The sequence below is a fragment of the Psittacula echo genome (genome assembly GCF_963264785.1).
Source record: "Psittacula echo genome assembly, chromosome: 2".
NCBI lineage: Eukaryota > Metazoa > Chordata > Aves > Psittaciformes > Psittacidae > Psittacula > Psittacula echo.
In genome coordinates this window covers 140,254,497-140,274,268 of record NC_137737.1, presented here as the reverse complement: position 1 = coordinate 140,274,268, position 19,772 = coordinate 140,254,497, and the positions used below count along the sequence as shown (strand labels likewise).

Below are 19,772 nucleotides of genomic sequence, written 5' to 3'. Positions count from 1 at the left end.
TGGCAAATTATATAGTATAGAGCTCATTTTTGGCAAACCACATTAAATTGTGTTTTCAGTGAATTATCTGGCAAATTTACCTTCTGAAAAGTTTCACTGCTATCAAACTATATAAGGGTAAGCAAATATTACTACAGGCTTGGAACCCTGCTTGTAAGAGGGTTCAAAGATTTTTTTGCATTTCAGTTCAAAGTTTTAGTTTTCACAGACTCACACTGTGGTAATTTGAATTTCATTTATCTTATATTATTTCTTTTATTTAATTTTTACATTTTTTTTTTATTCTCTAAGCAGTACTGTTCTTCCTATCAACAATCATCATAGTTAATTCAGAGAATAAGACTTTTCTTTATGTAGATGCTACATCTTAACTACAAAGGGAAAGAAAATGATAGCATTTCTTTATCACACTATTTGAGAAATGATTTCTTCTCTACATATGAATCTTCTTACAATCTAAGTAGAAGGAACTGCCTTTGCCTAAGGAAAAATCAAGAAATTAATTACCAATTAATGCTATAAACAAATATTTATTTTCAGCAACTTATTCTTTCTTTGTAAGTTACATCATTAATTAATATTTCAATATATTGCAATGCCAAAATAACCACACAAATCACTGTAACAAGGATACACTGACCTCATTCGGACAACTGATTCAAAATCTGGGTGCACCTAATAGTCATATTCATATGAAGTAATTAATATTTGTCTCACACTCCTTTTCTCAGAATACTCTGAGATTCATTATAATTGCCATTAACTGGTTAATTGCCTGCAGCATGTAAAATGTTGGGCATGCAATATGAGCCGGGAGCATGAAGGTGGGATCTAGCCAGCAAGAAAATATTCAGGGAATAGTAATTACAGACTTTGCACTCACATCCTTCTGTAAATGCTAGCTCCCCAAAAGACAAAGCTACTATGACCTCACCATTTCTGGTCAGCAGTACACTTAAATTAACACAGCTGCCTAAAATATGTTACCTGGTTTTTGCCCTGAAGTGTCTATGTCTCTGCACTGATTTCACAGGAAGCCCATGATGCTTTTGATCAGTATCTGAAGTTAGGTGAGACAGAGCTGGGCAAACGTCTCATGTCCTTCTCTCCAGCCTACAATGCTCTTGATGCCTGATACCAGCCTCTGAAGCTCAGTCCTAGCTTTTGAAATATTCCTTTTAGATTTTGAAATCTTAATACAAGCTCCATTTCATGTGCTTGTAAATATACTGACTTAAAGTTTATATGACTGAAAACTATTTTAGCAATGCAAAAGGGTAAAACCTTTCTGCTGAAACTTAGAAACTGCAGATAAATGCAACATTATGAATGCCTTCAGACTCTATACATTCTGTTTCTGGGGAATTATGCTACTTCTTTTTATAGTTACTTGACTTCTGAATTAAGTCCTGTAAAGAAAGACTAAATATATAATGGGAATTTAAACAAACACAACTTCTGATGATGTCTTACTTACAAACTTCACACGTGATCAGGTGACTGTTACCTCTTTGGAAAAAAGGCTGTTAGATTTGTGCTAGGTCTAATTAATTTTTAACCTATGTGAAGAAGCACATATTTTATCTGTGACACTATTCTTCAGAGAATCTTCCAAACAAATTATTTACTCTATAAAATCTTGTGGAAAATGTACCATACAATCACAGCCCAAACATCTTTCTTATCAAAGGGTATTTTAGATGAAGGATAAATAAAATTAATTAATTTTAGTTTCAGTTCTTTCACTGGCTTTGTACTGGACTGAAAGACAGTAGAATTAGCAAAATGTAATAGAAGTGATACTCACATGATACAGAAAACAGAGATAGTAGCAGTAGCATTTGCTCTCTGCTAATAATGCTATTTAGTCCATCAGTTTTAGTAAGGCATTCATGTATTGCAAACACTAATTTCTACATAATCTGAAGGAAAGATAAACTTCCAGGGATCATACTGAAATCTCAACTGTTAGCATACTATACATTATTGCCAGACAGTAAAAATAATAAAAAATGCCTCCCTTTTCTAACTTCACCTGGAACTAAATAGCAGAAATAAAATACAGCAAGAAATGGAAAACATTTCCCGTCTAGTTTGTTTCCATGACAATGAAGAATCGTTCCCCACAGTATATTTTCTAGAGTTTTCTCAATCTAATTTCAGATGTTTTTATTTTTTTAAGGCTTATATCATTTCCTATTTGATTTGTACTGTAATATGGTCAATTGGGAAATTTGCATGGACATTCAGTCAAAACCTTCTATTCATTACATCACATTTCAGGACTTTTTTTTTAACCTTCTCAAGAAATCTCTTTCCTTCTTGCTGTTTAATTACTTAATACATATATATGCTGGTAATCTGTTTGCTTTCAACACAAACTAAACCAACCCTGATATATTTTCATTCCTCTTCACTATTCTCATGTGGATTTTTTTAGCAATTTTTATGGCTTCACTGAAATCTAGATTTGCTGAACATATGTAGCCAGAATAATGCACAGTGATCCTAGTGTCTGTGTCTCCAAGACGCTTAGGACAACATGTACCACCTTCTATTTAATAGTTAGAAATACTAGGCAAAACCTAAGTTCATGTTCAAAACCTTTTAGTTAGGTGATAACCCGCCCGTCATGGTCAGCCCCAACAGGCACCTGTGGGCTTTATGTGGAAAACATTAACTTTCCACTCTACAAATAAAGTTTATCTAAAGTTCACTGGTATTTTCTGAAGGTCCATATTACCTCAGTCTCAGTTCCTGAGTGACAAATACTAAATATATGTTCATTACAAAGAGCTTAAATATAATGCTCCTTTTTCCAGCTAGCTCACCAGAAGCCAAAATTCTCATCAACATATAGAAAGATGGTTTAGAGAAGGAATATAAGGACACTTGGAAGAAATACTGGAAGAGCTTATAATGGCAAAACGTATACCTATTTTATTGTATGAGATTTACTGAGGACAACAGCAGATACTGTCATCCTCTTTTAATTAAGAAATTATTCCTATATATATGGCTTAAAATAATTTAACCACCAGATCAAAAAGAATCTCTATCAACTAATCAAGATCAGTAATGATTCATGGAAAGCAATGTTTAGCTTGCTGGGTTTAGTATTTTCAGTTAGCAGCTCATATAGCAGATCATGAAGAAACTGAGAATGGGTATGCTAGTACTTTATTCCATGTACTATTTTCACAGAGTTGGGAAAAAATGAGACCAAATATGATACTTAAAATATTATTTTACAGAATTAGAGATGCTTCAACATCAGCTTTCCTGACAGAATGCTAGGAATACCTTAGAATTTTCCTTCATATAAGTAACAAATTTTCTGCTTCAAATGGGAAAAAAAAAAAGGATTTAACATTTCAACATTAACTATGGAACCATAATTAATCCATGATAATACATGGATACCTGTGTAAATGTAGTATCATTCCTGGTTAAATATTCAAACTGCTTTATTTATTATACATGATTAAATACCACAAATAAGATGCAGCAGCCCTGCAGCAGAAAGTGCAGCTAATCAGCACAAAGTATATCACAGACAGAAAATATAATCAGCTGAAATGGAGGCTACACTTTCACTGCAGAGTTAATACAGATTTCTGCTGCAATGTTGACAGTATTCTACCTCACAGTTGCTTTCATAAACCTCCTCTTCCAATTCACAAATGCTTCTAAATTGGACTTCCTGGCATGTTTTGAGCACAGCCAAAGTCCAGGCATATGGTTGACATGCCAAGATCCATACTATGACTGTATCAGTTTCATGCTGGCATTAGTCAACTTGTAATCAGTATAAAGTGCATGAAAATCACTGTGTGCATTAAAATTAATCATTGTAGCATTTTCCTGTATCTTTTTCAGTGTACTCAGTTTAGTCTTTGCTAAAGCACACCCTAAAAAAACGCTGCATAGAAGTGATTAAGTACAAAACTTGTCAAAAAAATAGAATACAAAATTTTCTTTCTAGATCTGCTCAGTACATAGACTAATCCAGTAGAATACTGATAAAAATCTGAAATTAATATATTAGGCTGAGAACATGTTACCTTCTTGTGGTTTTGATTATGTAACTTAAAGTAATGCATTCTTCTCTGGAATAGAAAAAAGCCACCAATAGCTGCTAGTGCAAAATCATTTGAAAAACTGAAACAAAAATTATTTGGATTGAGCCAGTCAAACAAGCAGGAAAAGATGAACTTTGAATGAAGTGCTTTTGTTATGCAATAGAATTAAATTTATCCCCATATAAAGTAACCAGCAAAGAAATTAAAGTTTCTGAAATGTGTTATGTAGACACAAGGAGATAATTAAATATTATACTCTATTGCCATAGTTTAAATTTTGCATTACATGAGGGATGCATGACACATGATTCAATGAGGATTTTCTATTATTTTGCAACATTTTTTTGTCAGCAGAGAGAACTGAAGCAGAAGAAAGAAAAAAATAGGCAAGAGATAGAAATAACACACTAGAACTCAGTGAATAGGTCTATATGATAAACTCAATTTTCTATCGTATCTCCACACTGTTGCACTACTTAGATTTCAGTGTATTTTTTCCCACACATTGTCATGGCAATTACAATGAGCTAACATTATTTTCTGGAGACAAACCATATCAAATCACTAAACCATCACTCCAAATTTGAAATTGTTATAACTCCCAGAATTCAAGTAAGGCTGATGCCTTGCAATTAAACCCTTTACCTTTTAAAAACATGATTTTCTGTCTTCTTTTGAGTAAGTTCATTTCACTTCAGCTGAAGCAGCAGTAGATTTGAGATTAGTTCTCAATCTGACCTAAACTGTTCTTTCAATACACACTTGCTTCAATCAAAGGTGAATACATGTAACAATCTTTTTTCTATATGACACGAGAACAGTTTAGATATCATCCATATGTAATCAAAATTAAATACTCATTAGCATACCTTGCTAATCAATACAAAAATCAGTAAAAAAGTGATTGAGACAGCATTTAGATATCAGTGATTATACAAAAGGTTTCCCAACTAAAGTTAAGTAGGAAATGTTCATATTTCTCAGCTGTGAACTCTAAAATACACTTATTCATACCACATTATATCAACTGACCAGAATCCAATAAAGATGCATTAGTTGCGTATAAGTACTGCAACGTAAAAGCCACAAAAATGCAGATCTACAGGTTTTTCCCCAGTTTACTGTCAGGAAGCCACACAACACCCCCTGCAGAATTATTTGTCCTGTGATTAACAGGAAAACAGGGTATTTCTGTAAACTACTGCAATTTTATGAGCATAGTCTCTGAGTACCTTGCATAGATACTCTCTTTTTTGTGTTGTTATGTTATGCTATGTACACTGTTTAGTGCTGGACTTGGCAGTGATAGGTTAGTGGTTGGACTCAATGATCTTAAAGGTCTTTTTCAACCTATACAATTCTACGATTATCAAACATGCTTGCTAAACAACATCCTCATGCTTGTTAAGAACTTCCTTGCAAGTACAAAGACATTTGTACTTGCATCAGTCATGGCAGTCAGGTGAAGTTCCCAACGACTGGAAAAAGGGAAATATAACCCCCATTTTCAAGAAGGGGAAAATGGATGACCCAGGGAATTACAGACCAGTCAGTCTCACCTCTGTGCCTGGCAAACTCTTGGAGCAGATTCTCCTGGAAGGCATGCTAAGGCACATGAAAAACAAGGAGGTGGTTGGTGACAGCCAACATGGCTTCACTAAGGGGAAATCCTGCCTGACCAATTTGGTGGCCTTCTATGATGAGGCTATGGAACTGATGGACAGGGGTAGAGCAGTCACTATAGTCCCTAATGAAGAGTTCCTCCCAGCATCTTTCAGATACTGGAAGGCTGCTATGAGGTCTCCACGCAGCCTGGAGACCTCATAGCAGCCTTCCAGTATCTGAAGGATGCTGGGAGGAATTCTTCATTAGGGACAGTAGTGACAGGACAAGGGGTAATGGGTTAAAACTTAAACAGGGGAAGTTTAGATTGGATATAAGGAAGAAATTCTTTACTGAGAGGGTGGCGAGGCACTGGAATGGGTTGCCCAGGGAGGTTGTGAATGCTCCATCCTTGGCGGTGTTCAAGGCCAGGCTGGACGAAGCCTTGGGTGGCATGGTTTAGTGTGGGGTGTCCCTGCCCATGGCAGGGGGGTTGGAACTAGATGATCTTAAGGTCCTTTCCAACCCTAACTATTCTATGATTCTGTGATTTGCTTTATTTGTATATGAATACAGATTTGATAAATTATGTTAAATTCTTAAATTAGCGAAAAAAACCTTCTGAAAGACCTATCTCAAGACAAACAAGTCAATGCAGTGAGGACATATCAGCTGTGTAGCTGACAGTATGTAAGGAAATAATGTACTTAGTAATATGATGCAGTTTGCAGCTAGTATGACGAAAAGCATCCTTAGTGCAAGTGAACAGTTCAGCACAAAATCCTTGTATATTTCCAAGATACTTAAGTTACTTTCCTACATGGCCTAAAATTAAAGGTTGAACCTAAATTCCCATGAAAGAGAATGCAAAAGTCTTTCACCTGCATATACATACAAACCCAGGATCATGAAGACCTTTGCAAATATTTATAAATTAAACATCCGAGACCCCCATGAAGTATTAAATATGAAACGTATCTCATAAAATTCCAGCAGTTAAATAATTCTCTTGGCACTACAAAGGACATATTGAAAGTAGCAGGTGTAGAATTCAGAACCCTGCGACTTCAGGTTTTTGACTGACCAACATTAACAACTTCTTCTCTTGCTTTATTCTAAAGTAACATATTTGAATTATTATTATGGGTATTCCTTATACACCACTGTTATGTTGATGACCAACAAATGAGCATGCTTTAACATTAAAGATACATGCTAAGTGCAGGCAAGCTTTCGCACACATAAATTATATGAATTTCTGTGGGTTTGATATTGTAATTCTTGTTGCATTATAAAACCTTTTCTGTTCTCCCTGACTCTTTTCCAAAACTTCCAAAAGTATGACAGGCAGATGAAGCAGGTTATACTGGAAGAGTTCTTGAAAACAGTACACTTACTTGGAAGCTTTACTTATTTAAGTAACGATCAAACAGTGTTAGAGTCACAGCAGAGCTATAAAAGTTGAGTCTTCTCTAAAACCCACATTTAACTTGTAATTTTACAGCAGAACAATGCAACCATTGGCAGTGAAAAAAGTAAGTCCTCAAGTGAATGAAATGCTGACTACCCCTAGGATCCTAACATCCATGCAAAATGTACTTAGAGTGCACAGAACCAATAACAAAAAAATAATACTAGGAAAAAATCAAGAAATGTAAAGAGAAACATTGGCATATAAAAAAGGAGAGGGTAAGAGGGGAGGAGAGAATTTATGCTTCCTGTTTCAGCCAAAGTTTGTAATGTTATCCTAGATTTTTTATTATGTTTGTAAAATTGTACTTACAAACATATTTTATAGGACTAGATATAATAAATCAATAACTGGAGCGTGAAGTTTTCTTGAAATCCTGAGGTTCCATCTTTCAGGAATGTTTTACTCATTTCTATCACTTTAAAAATAACATTTTAAACCTGTTCTGTGGAGGACAGAATCCTAGAATTTGCCACAAATATTCTCATTTCATTATTCTACTACTTATTTAATAATAAAGTGAATTATTATTTATTTACAAATATACATATATATTACATGCCAACAGGTCCATCTTTGGTGCACAATAGTTAAGCCACATACTAAACTTATTTGTTTTAGAGTATTTCTCTGTGACTTTACGGATTATTTTATATGCTAAAATTATAACTATTTTAAAGCAATTATCATAATTGCATTACCTGCTTGTCAACTTACCTGCATGCACCTTTAGCAAGGTTATTGTTCCTATTATAATTTATATGGCTATTACTATGTAAGAGACAACTAATTTATTGAAAATATAGATAAAGTTTCATGATAAAAAATTATCCTGAATACCAGAGAATTGGAATTTGGAAGTATATCTTAATCAGAAAGATAAGTTAAAAATTGCAGGTAGGATAAGATATATTAGACAAGACATATTTCATTTTTCTAAATATAGACACTGTGCAAATTCACTTTGACTTCCATGCACTAAATTCAACTCAATTCTTATTCTAAATTCAATAAAAGTTATGTTTCAGCAATTCAATCTGTATTCCCTGTCATACCTAGACAAAGTTGGGACAGAATTCTCTAATACAAAACATTCTCATTTCATTTCTTATTCTCATAATTATTTCCTTTCAGGCTAAGAAACAAAAAAGCAGAAACCAGAAAGCTTCCTTTGCCTCCCTGTTGCAAAGCACATGCTGAAGTGAAGTCAAGGACTTGAAAAGCTTCCAACTTCTCCTTCAAACATTTTATCTCAGGGAAAGCTAAAATGATACTGTTACCTCCAACACTCATCTTAGATTTCCAGGGGCCAATATTTAGTTTTTATTCCTTATCTCAAACCCTTGTAAAGCACCTGAGGCCCACCAGATGCCTATCTCTCTTGAATTATTTTGAAACATAGTGTTTTCTATGAGTAAACCCGCATTCTACCTTTAGAGTGCAAAACCAAGAGTATATTCCTGAGAAATCTAAAGGGACTCTAGGTCCACAGTTAGCAACTGGTAGGACAGCCCTGTCTCACCTAAAAGGAAAGAAGCACTGTAGCTGCAGTACTGTTCTGCCCCAGCTTAACCAGACCTACATAGCCGAATGTTCTGATTTTATATGTACTCTTCCGTCTACTGTAGAGGTTTAAAAGGGTTTGTTTTCCCTTCTAATTCTCTTCCCACCCAGAATCACACTATGCAAAAAGATCAAAAACAGAAAAAAAAAAGAAAATCCAGAAACAGCAGGGCCCACACCAACAGAAGTGGTCTTCCCCCATTCCACCACTTCTCTGAGTCACTAAGGGTGGCAGGAGCACCTGGCAACACTTCTCTATCAAGAAATGCAAAGACATTCTTTCGTTCTGATAAGGGAAGTTTTGATTTTCAAAGCCCTAGATTTCTACAATGCATTGTAATTACTATTACTGACCTGGCAAATAGTGCCATTAGTAGACATACTGTACCATAAACATGCATGTGATTTAACTTACCGACTCAAAATGAAAAGAGCTATGAAGTATACAGAAAGGAGTGAAAAAAAGGTGAGGGACTGCATGAGTCCTGTCAACCATTTCTTTACATACTTGGTACTAAGCAAAGCAGGACTGGTGAAGACCTTCACCGTGAGTTTTGGGCTGTACAAGTGGGAAAACAGAAATATTTATGAATATGAGTCTGACCATCTGCAGCAAATGGCCTAGCATATTCACTTTACCTCATACCAACAAACCAGACTCTAAACTAAGGCAGTATGGAGCAGATTCGCATCGCATTCATGCCAGTTTTACCAGAGTGACAGCACTCTCAAGAAGAGTAAAATGGATAGCTGGGGCTGGTTTTTGTTTCAGTCATCACAGGTCAATCTATCCCCAGACATATCAAGGATCGTGACTATCAACTTTGGTTTTTGGATGTCCATATTAGAATATACAGTTTTCATAAACTACTGAGCTCTTGTCATTGGACAGATACCTTTAAAATGTTTCAATGTCAGTACACAAAATCACTAGTCATTTCTTAATATCACACTTCTGACTTTTCTTCCTCCAGAAAAAGAAGATAATACCCATATCTTACGTGGATGTTCTAAGGAATGATATGGGTTATCTGAGTTATTCAAGAAAGGAAAGAGATTCTTTTTATATGCTCTGATCAAAAAAGTTGTACTTGGTAACTCAAATATAGCCTAGATTTCTGTTGCTTTCACACAGGTGAGGGAAAAAAATAAAGTTTTAAGGCATGCTTAATCATTTCCAAGTTTAGGATTATTTAAATTTGTCAATTTAACATACTATCTGAATTACTACCAGGAAATAAATTATCCACCTCTGACTCATTCTCTTTTTTCTTGCTGGTGGGATGTTAAGATCATATCCAGCTAAGATTTTACTACCATCATCAGATAACAACAGCTGATGCACAATAAGAATAGACAGAAACCTGTTATGGCTGCAAATATCCAAGCTCTGTGAGATTCATGGAGATAGCATATGTCACATTATTAAATCTGTAGCAACTGAGGTGGAAGTAACAGAAGGTATCTCTCTCCAGAGCTGGATGAGATGTGAAGAGAGATCGTTCTGTAAGAAAATCTCTTTCTTTCCTGTCTGAAAATATCTGTAACAGGATGTTACAGAGATGGTTTTTCCTAGAAATAAGATTTAAAAAACAAACCTAAACCCCAACGGCTGCCAAAACAGGATGGAATACAGAATTTCTTCTCAGAAAGCAATAGTTTTGTGGAAAATTAGTACATTCAGTTGCTTCCTCCAAGGGAAATAGGAAGATAAGAAGATTTAAAAACTCACGCCACTTTTCCCACTTTCTCCCAAAGTAGCAAATCAAGGGACAAAGGACAGATGGTGTTGGGTATTCACAGCTCAAACAGGACATGAAGTGCTCTATGTGAGGGACCCATGGAAAAGGTGCAAAAAAAAAAACCAAGCACACAGCTGCAAGTCTCTCTCTTCCTTGTATATATAACTTGCTGTCCCAGCCAGTCTTCCCCTTATGTTTATAGAAGTGGCTTATGCCTCTGATTTTAGTAAATAAAAAAGACAGAGGATCATTTGAGATGGATAACCTCTCTGAAGTAATATAGACATCTGGAGCTAGCTTAGTTTTGGATTTCTGATTGTGTCAGAAGCAAGGCACAAACAGTTAAGAACCAAGGGAGGAAATAGGTTTGCTATGCTTTTAAACTCATTAAGGAAAAAATACATGGTAGGAATACAAACAAATGTCCTGGATTTTCTTCCAACATTGCATGGGTTTTTCAACTGAGAAAGGACATTAGCTGCAAATTTCAGGGAATTATTTAAAACAGGACTACGTGAATCTAGTATGGAGGTAAAAGGGAGCGGATATGAAAATCCCAACTAAATTTTGAAAGGTAGTTATAGGCAAGCTAGATGTTGAAAGTGAGGAGAGTCAGTTTCAGTCACTATTCACTATTGTATGTCACAATGTGGATGATATGTTCTTAGTTCTAATGCCATCAGTGTGGTTTATCCTTGGCTCTTAGACTAATATTTGAAAATGCAATGTTCTGTTAGAATTATAGCAAACCTCTCTCTTTGTTGAACTGGTAAGAGTCAGAAAAAACTCTCAAATCTATTCTACAGAAATATCTTGACAGAATTGTTTCCCAACAAGGAACAGAAAACGAACTTTTTTCCTTCAATGTCAAAGTAATGATTACTTGCATCATGACAAACAACAATTGTCTGTGATAGTAATTATTGACATCATGTGATGACTTCATTATAAAACAGATCATTAGTAAATAGCTCACAGGTATATTCAGGAAACAAAACAGAAAATTAGGTAATGAACGCAAATCATATTTTTCTGCTTAAATTATATTTTCTGTGTAAATATCTGGTTTCATGAGCAGGCTAATTTATTAGATATTTTAGTGACCTTCTGAAAATCAATGCATTTGAAGCAAAAGATGCTTACCAAGGGATTGAAAAGTGAAAACTTTTAAGGAATCTTTAAAAATATTTGTGTTTAATAAAACACAGTTTACTTTTTTAATCTAAGTGCATCTAATTTCAAAACATGAACCATTCCATGCTTTGAAAGTCTCTGCTGTACATCGAATTTGATAACAAACTCTGTACTATTTTTGGGCCAGAAACATTAGTTATCTTGTGCCCCTGTGTGGCCAACCTAGACAACAAATTCACTTTCACATAGCTGTAACAAAGTACCAATGTGTCGTGGGAGAAACCAGATTTAGGTAAATCCACTGCTTTCCATTCTCAGAGGAAAGCTGTTAATATATTCTGCAATGGTAAAATTGGACTGATACTGCTCTGTACAGTTTGTATCAATTTTAGTCACAATGGATACTCACCATTATGCAGTGATGTGTTAATCTCAATGTTGCCCAAAGCAACTGTGACTTTGCAAAGCATGCTGCTACAAATAGAGCATCTGACAGCACAGTATTTGCACACTAAACTCTAAACAAAGAATGGCAATCAGAAAATCCAGCTTATCTGGTAACTAAATGTTTTAAAGACATGTAAAACTTTATTTATTTCATCATCTTTAGTCATTCGAATGAAAAGTATATCACTGAAAGTCATCAGAAAAAATTTAGACAGTAAAAAAACCTGAAGCTCCTTTAGATACTGCTTTAGAATTTGGATGCAATGTAAGCCTGAGTATGTTTTCACAAAAGGGCTCATGATTTCTTTTCCATAGTTTCTTTCCCAGAAACTTGAAGAATTTATTCCACAAGCTAGCTATTTGCCAAATGCTAAGAATGCAAAACAATTATTGTGACCTCCTGACATGAGGTAATTCTAATCCTTTTTCAATAAAAAGTAACCTATTACACAGGAAATAACATTACAGTCCCAACATAGGTGACACACGGTTTTGAGGTAAAGTAATAGCTCTTACTGCTTCAACTGGATGGAGTGGATAATGTCAGACAGAGATGTGCAGGACCAGGAGGAAGGTCCAGAAAGCAGCTATCAGTTTACACTCCCAGCATCATCTTACAGCAAAGCATTGCCATGTAGCTGGCAAAGGAGAACTAAATTGCAATATTCCTCCAACAAAAGCAGTTAGCAGAGGATAATTAAACCCATTTAAATGGTAAAATCAATATAACTCATGAGGACTTTAGTATCATTTGTGTGCTCTCACATCAGCTACTGCAACACAAAATATATGCAAATAAAAATCCAACTCATGTAAGGTTCCTATGGGAAATTATAAAAACCAGTTTAATATATTCTCCTATTAATGTCTGGAAAAATATAAGAATGCGAAGGCTGAGATAACTGGCTTTTCTGCAACAAAATCACAGAATGTCTAAACTTCTAGAAGAACTGAAGAATTCAAAGAACACAATGTGAAAATTAATATGAATCTATTTTCAGTTACAGTAATATGCATACTATCTACTTCCCTATGACTGTTTTATATTGCATTTGCATTTTCTGCTATACTATTAGTATGCATTAACCTGTTTTCTTCACATTATTACTTTGTGTAAGCAGCAGTTAATCATCCTATGCTTAATGTCAGCCCTTATCTTTCTGGAATCTGACTTTTACTTTTTAGATGTAAAACCAGAAAGAAAACATTAAAGAAAAAAGGGTCATTTCTTTTTAGTCTGAAAAATATTTAAGTTCGAACTCTGAAGAGATAAACCATGCTATACCTCATCAAAGCAGAATCTTTTATATGCTTGAGGTATTTTTGTTTTCCTTATCACAGTTTTGAAACATTAACTCTTAATGCATGAACTATTAGTTTTTAGCTAGAGCATTACATTAACTGTGCAAACCTTTAAGTGAAAAATCTACCTAAAACAGACACTAGGATTGATTTAATTGCAAAAAATAAAATTGATTTTTTTAAAAATCAGTAAGACAAAAAAAAGGAATAGTCTCTGAAATAAATGTCAGCAAGATTTTTTAGTGACTATTCAATAGATGGCTTCCTCAAAGCCCTTTTATCAAGAAAAAATTTAAAATACTGGTACTTATTCAGAAGATGGAATCTTCTGACTCAATAACCTTAAATAACTTTCAACTAACTTTAACTTCAGACGACAGAATACATGACTTAGCCTCTCATGATTACTGCTGCATATTGTTAAAAAACTACACTATGTTTTATAGAGGCCAAAATTGGTACCTAGAAAATGACATTACTCCTTATAAATAGAAAAATATTCTCACCCTAAGTAAGGTAGCCCATACTAGGTAGGAGGCTAGGCTTCCTAACAGTGCTTTTTTGTTTGCCAGTCTTCCAGAATAAATATAATTTTAAACCTCAGGCACAGCAAATGAAATAAAATAATTTTCTGATGCCTTGTGATGTGAAACTGATACCATAGACATAAGTCTCCAGCTTTTACAAGAGATTTACAAGCAAAATACACAACTAAAAGCACCATGCACATGTATGTGTGAAAAAAAAACCTAACAAAAAGCATGCATTTTGATCTGTAAAAACAGACCCAGAGAATCAGAACTTGGTTTGTAGCTGATTAGAACAGTTGCTAAGGGCTTTGTTGGTTGCTGCAGGCCTGAAACTATGCACTTGGAAACAGGCACTCTTTTACAATCACAGCTGATAATACATAAATTATTGCTCCATTTTGTAGAGCTTCAAAGATTTCACAATACTCCAAAGGGATGTGAGAAAAAAAATCTCGTGGACTACAGATTCTTATGTGTCTAAAAAAACTCTTAATTTATTAAAGTGATGATGATTACCAAAGCTACCTCCATAATTTTGCATGGCTTACTTAGAAATCCATGCCCAAGATATCAAAACTTGAAAACAGTGACATTAAATAAATATTAAAATATTTATAAAGGAAACACCAGCAATAAGGGAGAGAATCCTTACAGCAATATTCTGGGAAATAAAATGGTAACAGTTTTCTAAGTATCGAGTGCAAATATTGCTGTATTTAAGGAATAATATCCAATTTTCAAGAGATTTCTCTCTCAGATACAGAGAAGATTAAAGTGCTAGACATAGACTCTGCAATACAACTTCCACCCTTTTTCCAGAATGTTTCCATCAGCGCACTATCTTTATAAAAACTACAGGATTCATTTTCTCCCTGATCTGCACTCTCACTCTTTTAGATAAAATTCTTCATAATTTTTACTGTTAATATTTAATAGGAGTATGAAGAAGTTCTAATCAGTATTATAGTATGTTTACTGAATAATGCCACAAAAGGGAGTCATTATTAATGCAGTTTACCCCCTCAAAAATATTCTAAGAAACCAATTTAATAACCAACTCACATCAATAAACAACTTCTTCCTATCATTTCTAATTCCCACAAAACAACAGCTATTTATAAAAGGACAGCCTATGGAACTGACTGACTTGCTGCAAAGCATCCACACTGATCAGCTATAATTTGGCCAGTTAAAAAGATTATTAAAAAGCATCACACACAAAATCTAAGTCTTCTAAAAATGAGAAACTGCTTCCTGCCTATTTTGCAAAAGGTATGCAAGAGTACTAATTTACAGCTCCCACCAAACTAGGTATGGTTAAACATCTTCGAGCATTTAATCCTTTCACTGCCACATCCACAGAGAAATCATTTTCTCAGACAAATTTATGAATATTTAATGTGCTTTAAGGATTACAGTTAATAATGCTAGCTTCTAATGGTAGCTAATGTATTTGAAAGATATATAACCATCTTGAATATTTTATTCAATCTTTGCTGCCTTTATTTCTGCAGATCGAGTTCTCATGTAACCCTTACATAAAACATAAAAGCACCAACAGAAGAGACTCACTGCTACCGTAAAAATACTAATATCTGAGTGCAATTATAAAAGTACCCCACTGAAAAACATGCAAATAGATTACTATCAGCATAGAAAAGGTAAGGCAAAATGTTTCATTTATACTCACCTAGTGTTGTTCAATGTTTGTCCGAAAAGATCATTTTGTAAAATATTTGGAGGGGATGAAAAAACCCCATGAAAATGAGATAAAACAGAATTGCAGACCTGGCGCAGTGTCTCAAATTGCATTTTCTCTCTTTCCTTCCTTTCTAGTTTTCTTCACCACCTGTCTTAAAAGTCATCTATTTTGCACACACCATCAAATGCAAACATGTCAATCAAGTTCCATATTTCTCCTGGTCTCTGTAAAAACTGTGCTTAAATGAGCAGGGGCTGATAGTTAAGTGTACAGTCATTATTCTTCTAATTCAGTCGTAGAAGATTTAGTTCCCGTGCGGCTTTCTCCTGACTGTAGCAAGAATTCTAAACAGCAGTAAGCTTTTTGGGCATTCCCAGCTAAAGTGTGAAGCTGAGCTGCTTTCATGTACTCTACTCATATTTCTCTAAGCCTATTAAAAACACGCAGTGAATAGATGCTGTCGTCAGGAGTTTCAGCACATCTGGCTGCCAGCAATAAAATCTCAGAAGTAAAAAAATGAGGACAAGGCATCCTCACACTGTTACTACTGTCTAAAAGGAGGAGGATTTCTGCATCTCCCCTCCTCCTTCCCTCCCCTGGAAAAATGACTAATACCGGTGGCTGTGTATGTAGGTTTGTTGTTTTTTTTTTTTTCCTTAATGTAAAGGCAGCTCTACAGGACAGAAAGACACTCTCAAAATATTCTTCATATAATAAACAACATGAAGCACTGAGACTGTAACAATAGACCTTTTGTCTCACATCTGAAAAGCTATACTGTATCTCACATGAGATAACAGGTTTTCTCAGTGCAAACATTTAAATGTAGCATCAATTCATGACTGAAGCAAACAGTATACAATCCATACATAACTAATCTGTCAGGTACTGTACATACAGCATCAAGGCAATGATTTATCATGCAAACCTGAACAATTACTAAAAGGAATGGCTGCATTATATGCACATTTCAAAATAAGAAGCCTTCACCATCTTTTAAATAAACTTTTAAATAAAAGTTCATTCCACAGAATCAGCCATGAGGGAACCAAGCAAAATCAAGCTTTTATTTCAGTGCTCCATACCTGTCTACTTCCAGCAAAACCCACTGTCTTAGAAGCCTACACCTTCAGTACACATACAGCATAGGAAGTCAAAGAGCAAGTAGAATCGGTCATCTAATGGAACACACTGTGTTTTGGCAGCATAAGAGGCATGGTAAATACCATTACACGTACAGAAAATAAATACCCCTGACTAAAAACCGTATTTTTCCTCTTTTAATGCTTGTGCCAGAGGATGACATCACATAACATTACAGAACATACTCTACCACTGTCAAACTGAAAAATATCAATTAAAAGGATTTTCCTTAGAATATCTCATTTCCTACCCACAGTTTTTAACATCTTAGCACTAATTACAAAATCTCCAAATAAGCCAACATAAAATGAAGATCGTTATTAAAGCTCTTCCATTGAAAGTGATTTTAATCCCAGAAGATATGGGAGTAAGCAAGCTTCCAGCTAATTAAAGTGTTGTATGGATGTGCAAAGAAGGCAGTACCAATCCAGGCTTCTTTGGCCATAAGGATGGCAGCTACAACTCAGAACAAAATTTTCCCCTTCAAAAGAGATGTAAAGACTCCCCACCAACACCCATGTTAAATATTTCCAAAAATATAATGAAGAAAATATGAGCTAATAAAACTGTTCCCAGAACTTATGTGGAAACCTACAAAGTACTGCACACAATAGTTTTTAATACTTGTTTTATGCCTACAGCATAATGTGCATCACAGAAATATTTGTATTTGAGGAATGTATTACGATTTGTGGTTAAAAGTACCAGGCTATACATATGGCAAAATGTAGTTGTTGAGATCCTGGATTAGGAGCTAATGAGTATATATGGCTATCTTGCTATAATAAAATGAAAACTTAGTTCTTGGCAACCACCTTGCTTACATTACAGAGATTTCATGTTTGTAACATACAAAAATTTGCCTTTACCTTCATTGCATCAAAAGACAACAGTTTTTAATCTGCTGGAGGAGAAGAATTATCCTGTTACAAATAATTCAAATTATTCAAATAATTATTAGTCTGTTATGCACCACTAAACAGTTCAGAGACAATGTTAACCATGAACAGGTACAAGACTGATATTGTATAGTATATTTCAAGTATATCCCCATTTTGCTGTGTGCCTTATGAATGGTCATCATAGCCAAAATGCTTTTGAAGTTGCAGTCAAGGTCTGGACACCTTTCTATGTCTTCATTTTCAGATATTTAAAATCAAAGCTCTAAAACTGCTGACAAAATGGATACTTCTAATTTTTTCATTTAATTCTGGAGTAAGGAATTGAGAGTACTCTGCAGATATTGACAGGCTGAGAAAGTTGGGGCTGTTCAGCCTGGAGAAGCGAAGGCTGCGTGGAGACCTCATAGCAGCCTTCCAGTATCTGAAGGGGGCCTACAAGGATGCTGGGGATGGGCTCTTCATCAGGGACTGTAGTGACAGGACAAGGGGTAACGGGTTCAAACTTAAAGAGGGGAAGTTTAGGTTGGGTATAAGGAAGAAATTCTTTACTGAGAGGGTGGTGAGGCACTGGAATGGGTTGCCCAGGGAGGTTGTGAATGCTCCATCCTTGGCGGTGTTCAAGGCCAGGTTGGACAAAGCCTTGGGTGACATGATTTAGTGTGGGGTGTTCCTGCCCATGGCAGGGGGGTTGGAACTAGATGATCTTAAGGTCCTTTCCAACCCTAACTATTCTATGATTCTATGATTCTATGATATTCATGCAAGTAAAACTTTTAATAAGGAAAAGACAAAATAAAAGGATACTTTCAAAGGCAAATACTCTATAGTTATTACAGCAGAAAATTCACCTGTAATGATGGGGGGTTGTGCAAATACACTGGATATCTGTAATTTTCATAACGATTTAACTTACTGTTAGAAACATGGGGGGTTTTATAAAAAAAAAGAAATGGTACAGGAAAAGAAACAGGATTTCCTTTCTTTCCTGACCCTTCTACAGCTGTTCAAGATACCCTTTAGTCAATAAACAATTCCTCACCATATTTACTATGTTACCTATATTATTGCATTGATGCCATAATACAGACCTACTAATATTAAGCCCAGTTCTTAGTTACTTCCACCTTTTCCAAAATATAATGGTTTGAGCTAGAAAAGTCAAGAAAACAAAGAGGCCTAGCCAGAAGAGGCTGGAGAGGGTGGAACGAAGGAGCATGAGCAGAGCAGGCTGTACCAACTGACATATCCATCCTTTCAGAACCAGAATAGAACTGACAATCAAAAGTCTGTGGAACCACACATAGTATCATTTCCTGTACACTAATATGCATTGAGAACAGAACAGTACAGGGACTAGTTACCTTGTGTCAACCCTGTTAGTGATCTTCAAATGTAAATGTGTCAGCATTTTTTATGTTAAAAAATTCCCTGCAATGAGGGCACAGTGATTTAGTGTCATTTTTATGATTTAGGAAATTATACCCTCAGCATTCCCAGATTAAAAACCTCATGTAAGAATTCTGGAAAACACAGGAGGGTTTTTTTTTCCTAATTTCATATTTAACTTCCTTACACTTTAGATCTCCTTTTCTCTTCTTCAGGTCTCTCACTCTACATATTCCAGCATTCATATTAGAAGAAAAAGAGGTCCTATACGCAAAGGTTTCTTTTTTACAAAGGATTTCATAGACATAAACCCAAATTGCACAGAATGAGAAAACCAAGTACAGATAGTCTTAGCAATTACTTGACATGGCTGACAGCCTATTTCAAAATGAAAAGACAAGCCTGAGAAAAGCATCATTGGATCCACTAAACCAGGATATACTGAGCTCCATATAGATACCTATTTCTCCAGCCAAGATGAATCTTAATAAAACCCCTGCAGCTACAAGTAGTTTGGAAGAAGTTTTTCAAGAAACCTCCCAAGTATGTATTGATAATTTTCAATTTCTATAAAACATTTTTATTTCAAGTAAAAGATTAAACTTTTCTGAATTTGATTCTAGGATTTAGAAAGCTCTTAAGGTAAGCATATTATGCAAAGGCAGTTGAAAATATTTACAAATATGTTATCTTAAACACTACTCATAGGCATCGCTTCTTTACTACAGCCGTGCAGAGAAGACATTTCACATTAAGCTATAGCTTA

At 35.0% G+C, this 19,772-nt stretch overlaps 1 protein-coding gene across 26 annotated transcripts in view; it reads right to left on the bottom strand.

Annotated features, from left to right (window-relative positions):
* Positions 1-19,772, bottom strand: part of RIMS2 (regulating synaptic membrane exocytosis 2) — a gene marked incomplete at both ends in the record, with an annotated part of 479,054 nt that overhangs the window by 321,414 nt on the left and 137,868 nt on the right. For 13 of the 26 annotated variants that reach the window (XM_080611843.1, XM_080611846.1, XM_080611840.1 and 10 more), the window contains one exon: positions 15,564-15,685. The exons of the other annotated variants lie outside the window; for them this stretch is intronic. In XM_080611843.1, the coding sequence (XP_080467969.1) occupies positions 15,564-15,685 (122 nt within the window). Of the gene's footprint in view, positions 1-15,563; positions 15,686-19,772 lie in introns of those variants that run through there. 26 annotated transcript variants of the gene reach the window in all.